The following is a 12,805-nucleotide window of genomic DNA, read 5'->3' as shown; positions in this document are numbered from 1 at the left end:
ATGGGATGGGTATACAAGATTTGCTGTTCAAGTAGGAGTCTGCCTTCTCTCAAAATTGCCTCTGTTGTGTCACATAATGTTAGTGGTAAGTTTTTGTTCCCACTGGTGGATGTGATACACGTAGGCTAAATTGTTGGTACCCACCGCTGAAGAAAGAAAACACAACGGTGGTAACTGAAATACTGTCACTTCTGGGGGGCTGTTATCGAGGACAATTTTACTGTAAATAAATTAAAGTTGGGCACTGGTTGATCTGGAATTAAAATGATGGTACCCTTACTTTGTTGCGCAATGTTCTGAAGCAGTCCCTGCAATCAATGATTTGAGAGTCTGATGTTCTGCTTTTCATCATTCGTGTGTTTTTCGAGACGTGTTTTGGAGGTCATTCTCCTGTTGGAGGAGCCATGACCTGCGACTGAGACCGAGCTTTCTAACACTAGACAGCACATTTCTCCAGAATGTTTTGAGTCTTTGTTGTACCCTGCACAGATTCAAGACATCTTGTGCCCATGCAACACTAGAGCGTAACAAAGTCTGCTCCATGTCTCACAGTTGGTACTTCCATTTTTTTTGTGACCTTTTTGTGAAATAAAGGAAAACTCCACAATAGGCACACAAACTTGAAATTTGAAAAACACATACCGACAAGCCCACCAATAGATGAGTAAACTGGAACTTTCTGGCAGGTCACATCAAATCTGTTTTTAGCCCCCCCCCCCCCCAAAAAAAAGGCAGCATACAAAGAAGAAAGACCAACATGTATCCTGCGAAACATGGAGGCTCAGTTATGTTGTGTGGCTGCTGTGTTCCAACTGTCACGTACGGAATATGACAAATCCCAACACTGCCCAAGCATTCTGTGCTGACACCGCGGTATATGAGAGGTCGGTCTCCATCACAAATCATGGTCCCACATGTGTGTTCGCCATTCATTTCTTTAATAGAGAGGAACAAACTATATACTGTACTGTACGTATATTGTAATCGTCCATACAGTCATCTACAGAGAGGGTCTTTTTAAACCAAATTCAAAAATGATCTCCAGAGAGTGGCATTTTAGTTTCAACAAATGTTTACATCAAAAACAGAGTCCATAGAAATACATATACTGGGTGACAACAAATGTATTTCAATACACTAAATGAAAACGGTTTTAGTCTTCAATTTTCTTGATTCTGTAGATTTGCCTTATGTAAAAAAAAAATATTTTTTTTAAATCAGTTTATTTTACAGCACAAATTAAACATGGCATATGGTTTGATTTCGATCATTGTGCAAAGAAAGCATCATGCAACTTTCTTGTCTAGCCGTTCCCCATAAAGCTAGAAGGAAAAAAAAAAGCCTCCAAATCAAGCAAGTTCTGCATTTGTTCCACTCAAACCTCGATGTTAATTTTTGCAAAGCGGTACTGCAGAGACATGGGGTTGCGTAGCAGCACCGTTCCTCTGTGTTCCAGAGGCTGACTAATGAGTGTGTGAACCAGGCCAGTGACACTCACAAAGCCCAGAGCCTCCCCACAGCCTGCCGACAGGGAGAAGTCGGCTTGAGTCACCCATCCAAGTGTTACTCGGGAGCAGTGAGAGGTGACGCTCGGTAAGGGATTTGGCCACACTCCCAAAACAACATCAGGGGCGGGACATGATAGCTGGGGGTCATTCGACGTGGTGGTCATTTGTCCGGAGGTTGAGGGAGTGTCAGAAGCCACTTTCTTGGTACCCTTCTTACCACGCCTGAGCGTGCTTTTCAAGTGATCCCTGTGGGGTGGCTCCTGAGGGCCGCTACTGCCAGGCCCTCCTCTGCTCAGCAGCTTAAGGTCATCTGCGGTTGGCACGGACACCATGGCATGGAGGTCTGGTTTGCCTTTCAACAACAGCGACAGACGTACCCAAACCAAGCTCATCCCATGACTTGCGAGGAATGATTTCTTTGCTGTATGGTCCAGAGGTGGCATTTCCCTGACACGGTATGACCTCTGACCTTGAGACGAAGTGGGTCCGCACCAACTAGAGAGAAGCCTCAATGACTTCCTGGTCCTAGAAAAGAAAATGATCGGAATAAAATTTAAAAGGGCACTCTGTTGTAACTGTTATCCTTTGCATTTTAGAATCACCAAAACAAATTGTCGCTTCAACCATATTGTAGTGGATAACCATTTTGTTGCAAGACACTTTTCTGTGCGTTTCCGGTTCATTGGTCACATTTGTCCTCTTTGCCATTATTGATGCCCTTCTTGCCTGTCTATCTGGTGGCATTTGGAAGCGTAACAGAAACAAAAACATGTTAAGCCATTAGATGCTCACTGAAACAAGGGAGTGCCTGACAAAGTAGTGCTATGAGATGTTTTGCTGGCCAAAAATAACCCTCATGCAGAGAGAAAACAACTACGGTACTTTTTTTTTTTTTACCTTTTCTCTCTGTAAGCGAGGGACGGGCAAGGATTGATGGAGAGTGAGTGCCAGCACGCAATAAATTTTGGTCAAACTCCAAACTGTCCAACCACTGAAACTCTGACTTCTACTGTAGTTGAAAAACCGGTTGTACAACTTTCTAAATAAATGAATAAAGAAAGAAATAAGAGACAGTACTAATGCTGTTCGAGCTTCGTGTAGCTTCTTACACCATTGAATATCAGAACATCTTCACAAGATGGGAACATGTAATCAGCATGAACAAAAGTGTGCTATATTGGTTCAAGTCATGTTCATTAGATTACAGTGAGTTTGTAAATGTCCAAATAACATGCAAAGTTAAACGAGTCCCTTAAGGGTCTGTGCGAAGGCAGACATTCATCACTGCTTCCCAAAGGCAATGTCATTACTGAAGACTCCAAACGCATTATATCGATCAACAAACCTAATAAACTGAGTTATTCAAGCATAGAAATGCCTTGTACGTTCATGTTAAAACTCAACGGAATAGAAATTGCATTTGGCACTTTAGAAACCCTCAAAATGAATTTGCTCTGGTCTCGAACACAATAGGAAGCAAACTTTGCATCATCTTTTCAAACAGCCTTTTCCACATACAAAACGGTCAGAATGTGTTATGTGTTGCGTCAACGAGGATGTTCAGATAAAAAGAGACTGGTCTCGGAGCTAAATTTGAGTCAAGGGACATTTACACATGAACACTGCAACGGTGCGATTCAAAGGTGTGGCATGATAAATGTCAGCAAAGACAACCGCTGTGTACTTTGAGTAAAACCGAGCTTGCTTGTTTGATCAGTATGACACGGGAACCAGGGTGAACATTACATAACAAATTGTCATGAAAAACACCAAATACCTCAGGACAGTGAAGTGTGTTTGCTGCTTGGTCACAGGGACTTGGTGATGTGACGTTCTCTCGGCCCGCATTTCCATGTCACCCAGTGATGTGCTTTGAGCCTGGATGCCTCCTTCACTTCCAATAACATCCCACTCCTCAGCCAGCTGTTGCCACGGGCAACAGAATGGAGCCAGGCAGCCATGTTTAATGTAATTGGTTCTTTTGGCAGGCGGCCGTCTAGAATGGAGGGCAAATGGTCAAACCCTAGTCAAACCACAAATCCCCCAATTTATGAGACAAAAGTGTGAGTGTTGAGCAGCAGCTAGCAGAGGATGACAATCCCACTTGATTACCACACGCTTATATACATCGGGGAACTATCCACGTGGCGGAAAATTGCCATTTCATTCTTCAAGTGACCTTTTGAACTTTTCCAGCAGCTCCGACTCTTGCTCCCCCTGAAAACGGGCCCCTGCAGGACAGTCGGGGTAATCGTGGGGGAAGTGAGGAACGCCTTTATTCTGAGAGTGTGTCAGACTCATTTTTAGTCCACCAATGCGAACATCTCTGTAAACCTGGCAGACGGACAGAGGTAAGAGAGAAAAAGTCAGCGCTGCATTTGGGGCTTTGGGACTGAAAAACAAACTAAAGCACGGGGGCTTCGGGTTTGCCTTTCATTGCAAGGTACATTTCACATTTTCACAGGCCATGTTGAAACGAGCAAAACTCTTGAAATACGGACATGCCAAGTCAAGAACATTCTGATAAAGCTATCAAAGTGGGGGATCAGGTTACAGACAGTTTAACCTCCCAAGAAAAACAACAGGTTTAAGAAAGCACACTGTTGGTCCTTGCTTGGCTTTCTATCCCCTTCTCAAAAGGGGGGAAATGGAATCTCACACACACGCATGCCAAACAGAAGTGTGGCTCCCAGTACTGACCAGTGGGATCCAAAAAGCCATGCCCCAGCCTTTCGGAAGCAACAGGTCCCATCCAGCACCCCAGGAATTCATCTCATGTCCCACCTGCTTGCCCGGCTGGTGAACCAACAGGATGGGAACACGACCCTGCAGGGGAACAGGGCTAAGCCTGGACCCGGGCACAAGCACTTCGCTCCTCATACGGTTCAAGTCCTGTGAGATGGATGTTAAGGCATAAGTCAGGAAAATCAAGTACTGGACACAAACTAAGAAAACATCCCATTTTCTGATACCTGCTCTGAAATTTTATTCTCTGTGACATTGTTGCGCACAGACTGTTCCCACAGGAAACTCTCACAACAGTGTTCTGGTACACCGCGCAAAGACAGCTCCTTTCTCTTCTCGTCACTCACCTCTGGAAGAAACATCACACACACACACACACACACACACGAGCATGCCCCTGTGTAATCCTACACTTCAACAGATGGGAGAATCACTCGAGGCTTCTTGCATATCGTGCCATTTTGCGGAAATGTGTCGCTTCGCTTGGTCGTCATCTAAAAGAGTGGCAACCTCCCAATTTATGAAATATTTTCATCTAATACATGCATAATTGTGTTAACCCGCCTCCTAATGACAACACACAGAATATTCAACGAGTTGAACCTCCAGAATTTTGAAATCGGCAAAGGCGGGATTCTAAATGAAAGCCATTTCACTTGGCAATTATCTTATCTGGTTTCATGCTCGCGACGAGAGAATCCATCTCCTCCGTAATGAGACTCATTTGAAGCAGATAAAGAAGAAGAAACCAAGTGTCTTCCTGTATTGATTGCGCATATTCTACGCTGCTTATCCATTTCTGGGTTGTGACGGAGCTCGGGAGAAAACTGGGGCACACTCTTCTTGCTGCTGTGCAACATTTCTATTATTTACAGAAATGGAAAGTGTGTCATTCTGTTCAAAGCAATGACAATACAACTTGAAAAGGCAGAGCATAAGCCGTCATTTGTCATTGATGCCGTTTTTGGAGTGCAGGGCCCTGCCAGGATTCGAACCTGGAGCATCTGCATGGCTGAGCAGAGGCCCCCCAGGAGCACAGGACCAGAGGTGCACTCTGTGGAACGGCCTCAGGACAGAGAATGACAATAGACTTATTTGGACCTGCTCTTCTCAACCCCTCTTTGCCTCCCATGTAGGTGGACTCATGAAACTGAGCCAAAAAGACTTTCAGAGGACATACTGTACGTACGTTTCTCTACAAATACTTGGTTATCTGGAGCGCCTGCCAGACCATCCAAAGTGAAATTAAACAACCAAGTACTGGTCAATGTTTTCTTAAGCCGACTGCATATACTTTTCTTGTCGCAAGAGATGCGACCAAAAAAGAAAAAAAAAAAGATGCAGATTGTCTGCCAAACATCTCACAGTCTTTTTGTGAACATTAGCAATCTTGAGGAGAACGCAAAATCGGCTACCTTCAGAAATACTATCAATTGTTCGCCATTCAGTGGGATAGGGGCTTTAGCTGCCATGTTGTGAAGGTGTGTCTGCGAGGCGCTATTCTGCACATCTGCCCAACTGATTGACATTAAAGGCAGCCCACCACACACACTCATTTGTCTGGTCAGGACATGACTAGCCAAACTGAGCATAGATCTCAACTCGCTTTCAAGCAACAACAAGATGCACCATCGTGCAGTGATACTCTGATGCAGAAGCACCATCATCACCCACAGGTGAAACATGTCTGCCACCATTTTAAAGCCTAAAGGTAAGCAGAGCTGCATTGAGTTTTGTTGGAGGCAGATTAGCATTAGCTAACAATGTTAGCTTTTGATAAGGGCAACGTCATTTATTGTTCGGTGAAGTTGTCAATGCTGTGGTATTTGTGTTTGGTAATGCGCCATATACACACAGTGTAGTGTCTAAAGTGCAGCCTCGAGAGGGGAAAATGTTTTTATTGTTGTAACAGGCTTTTGATTTTTATTGCACATTGCAAGTAGAAGCCATGGTAGTCATAGATATATATAATACCATTGGGCCAGCAGTACAGTATATGGTGCCTCGAGCCCCTGGCTAATTTCAGACAGACAATAAATAGGGTGTGTCATGTGTTGTACTGATCCTGGGTTAATTTTTGATGAAATCCGAGCAATAACATCTCACCTAAACACCTCTAAAATGTGTTAAATTGTGAGATTCACGTGGTCTATTTTTGGCAGATTGGCTTAGGTCTACCGAGTGGTAGACTGCGATTTGCGAAGGAAGACTCAATATATTGTAGCTAGAAAATGAGATTCTGAGTTCTGGTGCAATTGGCTGCCAGTATTTCCACCATCTGAGTTGCCATGGGACAGATTTTACCTTGCGCCTCCTTTACACAGGACAAAGCTTTCACTCTCTTTGGCGGTATACTGAGCCGAGGGTCATCAACTGTCAGCCCCAGCACAATGCCTGGGGGGAGCTCTGCAGTTGAGTAGACACCTGGTTGAATTACAAATCAATGATTAGATGACAAACAATCAAACCGGCCGATTCCCACCGAGTCGGAAATTGTAAACCTTTCAGTGTGTGAAAGAGATCCGTTTGCTGCTGATGGAGCTTCATCTTGCTTTCTTCCTTGCAGTGATTGGGCCACCAGAGGCAGGAGGGCTGTGATTTGATCGATTCCTGATTTAAAAAAAAAAAAAAAAGCAACACTATATCACTAGCCTGGCCTACAAAAGATTCCGTTTGCCATGCTGATAAAATTCACAGCTCTTACATCGCAGTCTGTAGCAGCTTCCAAAGCTTCTGTCAGCACTGAATGGGACTGTGGTCCAATCAGGCGATATCGTACAATCTCCATTGTGAGATCACTGCAAAAGATAAACAAAATAATTCATGTCGCCTTTTGCAGATTTTTCAAACGAACCCCATCTGGAAACGAGACAAACTTGATCAATATTCCAGTTGAGCTTGATTTCCAGGTAACAGGGGTGTCGGGTGATCTGGTTCCATCACCCAGGATCTTCTTGGCAAGAGGGCCACCGGCATCCTTATCACTTTGCTTCCTCTTCGTTCCAGGCGTGTGCTTTCTCTTAGGCTTTGGTTCCCAATCTGTGGTGGAGACGACCTTTGTATCCATAACCAATGGCACAGGCGGTGGGACCACAGCCTGACATTGGCACACACTTTGGAACTCGGTAAGGACATCCTGGAAACACAAACTATGTGAGTAAAAGAAAAGGGTTGCATTGAAAAAGCCACAACAAAAAAATATCTTACCTGTTTAAGTGTGGGATGAACCCAGGTCCACAGATGTCTGTGAACCGAGCCCGGCGTGCGGGGTCTCCAGAGGAATGTGACCGAGCCCAAAGGCTGTGAGGGGAACTGTCCAGCCCTGAACAACACTAAGCTACCTTGTCTTTGTCCAGACAGACACAACCGTTGAGCAAACGTGGGGCCTGTCGAATGAGAAAAGCAGTACATGCTATATGACAAAACAAACGCTGTATTTGTGGTTGAAGCGGTGCACACGCTCACCAGCCTCCTTGCTGGTCAGCTGGGACAGACAATCAAGTAGCTTGTCTTCCTCTCCCTGGAGCTCGAGGCAGCAGTAGTACGACAGGTCCTGTTTTGGACAATAATATATCTCTTTTAGACAGTACCATCAATCTATTTTTATCTTGGCAAACCTCCACTATATCACCAGTAATCATTTGTTACTTTGCAACATCACGACTTTCAAACAATTGTATTTATTTATTTATTTTTTAAGTACCGTAGGTTTTTACAGTATACAGGCTTCTCCGAATTTAGAGTTGTGCACCTTCAGTGCAGTACTACATTGAGCCAGAACACGCTGGACAGCACTGAGGTATACCGAAAGGGATGCAGCATAATTCACAGACACCTTCAGTATAAAACAGTACAATGTTTTACTGTTTTAATGTACATTGTTCCCACAGAGCAAAGAGACTATACGCCTGTATTGTCGTATGCTCTGTTTCTATGTATTGCAGCTCTGTGTGTTCAAGGTTTAAATTGATTCCCCCCCCAAGTTTATAATTGCATGAACTCTTTCAGGGACAGCGGTTACTAGAGTGGACATCTATTCACATGTTGGTTTCTCTTATATTAAATCTTAGTATCAGAGTTGTGCATCAACCACTACAATGGGCCCTTATGTGTGTTGCCATCACTGCCATTATATATATTTTTTCCATGACTAAAGACGAATAAAATTCTGATGTAGGTTATTATTACTGGTGCATGAAAGTGTTAAACATCAATGTAAATTTCTCTGAGCCAGTCTGTGGTGTTCTCTTTCTTTTAGCATAAAGTTTAAGATTTCATTATTTAGATTGCTTTATACTTCAGGGTTTAATAAATAGAGGGTTTCCATTTTGTGTTTAGCTTTTATTGAAAATTTCAACTGGGAGTGACAAACGGCTCGAATCAAGCAGGGGTTGCAGCTTTGAAGATCTGCACAAGAGAGCCTTTTTGTTTTCTTTATAGTGATGTTCTACAATCGTCTCCAATTTGGTGAGAACAACAAAGTGAAAACGGGCACGAAGGAACTGAGTGTTTGAATAAATTTGAATATATTGAATGCATGTGATTTATTTTTTTGGTAGTCTCTTTATATTGCAGATTTTCACCCATCACTGGTAGGTCTGAAAAGTCTCCCCTGCAATAAATGGCCGTTCACTGCTTATGACCTAAAAACGGGCCATTCTTTCCTGCTTTGTGCGACGGTCCATACCTGCAGCAGACAATGAGTGCTCATGGCTCTGTAGCTGGGGCGGTAGCATTTCAAGGTGGGTCTGTCCCCAAGGCAGTAGCCCCACTTTTTGACCATGTGGAAACGCTTGGCGTGCCAAATGTGTGTCTCCAGCCACACATTTTTTCTCTGCCGTCGGTTGAACTCCAGCAGCATGTTTCCGTGGCGGCGGCGGGCTTTGCGGCTCTTGTTCTTAGCCTGCTCCTTTTTTTTAACGCTGCCCTGCAGGCATTTCTCTCTCTGCAGTGGGCCAAAATAAGTGTTACTCGAGTCAGAAAGTAATGCGTGTATGGAAGATTGTTTGAAACGGAAAACAGCAAGGGAAAAAAAATGCTTTGTGAATACGACCATTCTGTTGGCCATCTCTCTCAGCCGGCAAGGAAGACGCTTGGTGTTGTGGCTCATCGCTCTTCTCCTCATGTGCCTCGGCAGCGCTCCAAAGACATGACAGCTGCCCGTTGTCTTGGTAACAGCTTTCAGCATGGCACTTACCTCTGCCGCCCTGGCCCTGGCAAAAACTCCAGCTACGAATGCAATTTTGCAAAGGCAAGAGGAATTTTAACAATAGTTTTTCAAATGATGCAAGAAACCTCTCGTGTGTACAGTGAACCCCAACTATATCGCAGCTCATTGCTCACAAACTCGCACATGTGGATTTTTAAGCCACCGTTTTGTTTTTTTTAATGGGTTTTTACAGCATACAGGAGACTTTAGAATCGTGCACCTTCAGTGTAGTACCACATTGAATCAAAACGTGCCGGGCCATACTGGAGGCTACTGGAAGATATGTAACATCCAGTAATTGAGAGGAAGAAAAAGATGCCTCTTCCGTATAAAACCATGTTTTTTCATATTCATTGTTCCCACGGAATGTATGTCTGTGAGTATGATTATGTCGATGACCAAAACTCAAAACCTCCTATCTGACATCAGATTTGATGTAGATACGAAATGTTGCAATTAAAAAATAATAATAATAATAAATTGGCAGCAAACCTGTTTGGAAGGTTGGGTCATGTGACTTTTCTTTCACAACAACAAGGCAGCATTACATTGCAGATAGACTAAATCTGGGCATCCTTCTCTGTTCTTTGCATCCAAAGTGAAATACTGCATTCAGAAATGTTGCGGGTCAGCGTTGCATTCCAGCCACCATACATTGTTTTGCATGTGTTGCTGCTGCTCTGTGCAGTTGAGTGAAGGTTTACGTAAACATCCATCCTTATTTGCATTAGCCCGTCTCTGGCACTTCCCATTGTATGTTGGGAATTAAGATAGCAGACGTTTGTTAGATGAAATTACATGGCTTGGTTCAACTACCTGAAGTATTAAATAAACTGCTTCAAGAAATCACCCGTCGCCAGTTATTTGGAGAACTGCGCAAGCTGCGATAAATGGGGGCTCACTGTAGTTACCCAAAGTTTCAAATGAACGCTGACAGAATGCAACTAAGTTGCAAGTTGATGACAGTATTTTCATGTTAAAAGCAAGAGGTCCAGTATATCATCGTTAACCCTTCATTAATCAACTGCGCTTGAGTACAAGAGGGGAGGTTTCTTCACCAGTAATATACTGAGGCATCTTGTCACCATAGACTTCGCCGCTTTTCTGGTGCCCACGGACCCACCCAGTCTCTTGGTGAGACCTCTTCTTTCTGAGTGACAGTGGATCTTTGCCAGATGGACCATCACCACCGCCACCTGAACAGCGGATTGACAACTGAATAAGAATGACAATGTCTTGATCGTCGTTCTAACAGAGACGACAATACTGAAGATGAGATGGTAACTGAAATGCTTCAGTTGTGAAAATGGTTTGACTGTCTGTGGAACTACTTAAATCATATTTACGTGTAACAAGTAAAAATGTAGTGAGCCTCAGGGAAAAATGAAAAACAATAGACAAACAAGAATAATAATGTGCTAATTGTGAGATGTCAAAAGTTCAAAGTGTTACCGTGGGGAAGGGGGCTGGCCTCGTCATGAACAGATGATGACAGACACTGCACACTCGCGGGTTGGTTTCTCAGTTTCTTCTGTCGCATTTTGACTTTAGCTGCAGACATTTTCTTCAAAAGCAAGGTTTTTCGTCACTAAATACTGGGCATTCTAATCCCAGAACAGTGTGAAACACATACAGTGGCTTACGAAAGTATTTGGCTCGATTGAACTTTCCTTTTGCCACAAAGATATAAAAATTGATATATATTGTGACGTTAAAAATCGTCACCAAATGGGCTTCAATCATAATTGGAATGGTATTTGTATGATATTTTAAACTTTTTTTATAACTTCTGCACTGAATTGGCTGACAGTGAGGGGGCCAAATAATATCGCACACCCCACTTTTTATAAAAAAGAAAAAAAAATTGCGCATGAGTTTTGTTCCATTTTACGGATGTGTCCCACTTGATGTTGATTCTTTCCAAAAAAAAATCAAATTTGATTTCTTTGTGCTTGAAGCACGAAATGTGGCAAAAGCTCAAAAAGTTCAAGGCTTTAGGCGAAATGTAAAAAAAGTGAAAGTAGAAGACATCTTTTCACCAAGTACCAGTCATGTCTCATTCAAAACCTTCTGTGAAGACTAAGGTTGGCAACGAGAACAGCAAATGTCAAGAAAAAACAGGAGACTATTTTTTTCTTTCTTGTCGTCGTGTTTTCAATATACAGAGAAAAGGTGCTCAAGAAATCATACGCCATTACTCAGCCACTGTTGACATGCTCAGGAACATGCAAAGTACCAGGGAGATGACAGAGAGGACCAGATACATCGGTCTTGTGCTTGCAATTCACACGATTTCTGGAAGCCCGAAGTGCTTTCATTACCGACGCACAACACACTTTGAATACTGGACTACAAATGATACAATTTCCTGAAAATTCCTCTCGAGGATTATTATCCAACAAGTTAAGCATCTCAACACTTACTGTCCTCAGTCATAACATTAGTCAAAATTTAGTTTTACCTTTGCAACCAACGTTATACCCACATATTGTGACGAAAAGCGTCACTCATGTCACTCTCCGTATGATCATAGCTTTGATATTATAAGACAAATATTGAAGTCAAAATCTATTAACAATTATGATTATTACAAATGTGCCTATTACTTAAATCAATTAGTGGACAAGTCAATTTGGCCCAATTCACAACATAAAACGTGGCATAAATCCTTAACCTGTTCTTACATACTAAGGCTAATTTTATCCATGTCAGAAATTTCAATTCAGTGACACGATCCATTTGGATATATAGGTGGTTTTACTTTTTTGGAACATACCTACATCATGTAACTTGTTATGATCTAAGGTTCTGGACGGGCGTGAATGTGGGAAGAAATTTCATCTGTGCTGCATGTTTCACATACAGTACATTTGACAATAAAGTTTAATCCAATCCAATCCAATACTGGTTTGGTCGCATGTCTAATGGAAGTCCAAGGAATGCACTGGGAGTTCGTGTAATGCTCAGACGCAGGGAAAATTAGAGGGGACATTACTTCATGAACACTTTTTTAGAGTCTTGGGCCAGACACACCCAAACTGTCCTGCGGGCCACAACAAAAATGAGTTAGATACCCCTGGTTTAGACTGTCCCCTACTTTGCTAAGACACCCGGCTAACTTAAAAACAACATATTTCCACCAAGCCAGCATCGTTATTTCAAGTAGACTTAAACAATTGTGAGGCTTTCAAGCAAACGCGTAAGAAAACGGTATTATGTTGCTCCATTTACCTGGGTGGACCCAATGAATTCTGCTCCAAACGTGGTTTTGTTCTCTTGACAAGCTAGCGGGCCAGCGTGTTAAACAGAACGTGCGAATTACTTCCGGATATGTGGTGGTCAT

General features: G+C 43.0%; 1 protein-coding gene across 2 annotated transcripts; it reads right to left on the bottom strand.

Moving 5' to 3' along the window:
- Positions 1 to 915: 915 nt before the first annotated feature.
- pop1 (POP1 homolog, ribonuclease P/MRP subunit) lies at positions 916 to 12,771 on the bottom strand. 2 transcript variants are annotated; one of them, XM_086113488.1, is made up of 16 exons: positions 12,694 to 12,771; positions 10,915 to 11,026; positions 10,521 to 10,658; positions 9,307 to 9,482; positions 8,941 to 9,198; positions 7,719 to 7,806; positions 7,461 to 7,639; positions 7,130 to 7,389; positions 6,958 to 7,051; positions 6,755 to 6,863; positions 6,558 to 6,677; positions 4,481 to 4,602; positions 4,209 to 4,400; positions 3,688 to 3,842; positions 3,286 to 3,504; positions 916 to 2,033 (listed from the first exon to the last, which is right to left on the bottom strand). In XM_086113488.1, the coding sequence occupies exons 2-16, from the start codon at positions 11,021 to 11,023 to the stop codon at positions 1,376 to 1,378; spliced, it is 2,877 nt and encodes a 958-aa protein (XP_085969614.1). In that variant the 5' UTR covers positions 11,024 to 11,026; positions 12,694 to 12,771; the 3' UTR covers positions 916 to 1,375. The 2 variants fall into 2 exon arrangements, with proteins under 2 accessions (XP_085969614.1, XP_085969613.1); XM_086113487.1 differs by having other exon boundaries at positions 8,941 to 9,482.
- Positions 12,772 to 12,805: the final 34 nt, after the last annotated feature.

Source organism: Hippocampus guttulatus, chromosome 6 (genome assembly GCF_054856545.1).
Source record: "Hippocampus guttulatus isolate MCC_2025c chromosome 6, RoL_Hgut_1.0, whole genome shotgun sequence".
NCBI classification, from domain to species: domain Eukaryota; kingdom Metazoa; phylum Chordata; class Actinopteri; order Syngnathiformes; family Syngnathidae; genus Hippocampus; species Hippocampus guttulatus.
This window is presented reverse-complemented; position numbering and strand designations above follow the sequence as displayed.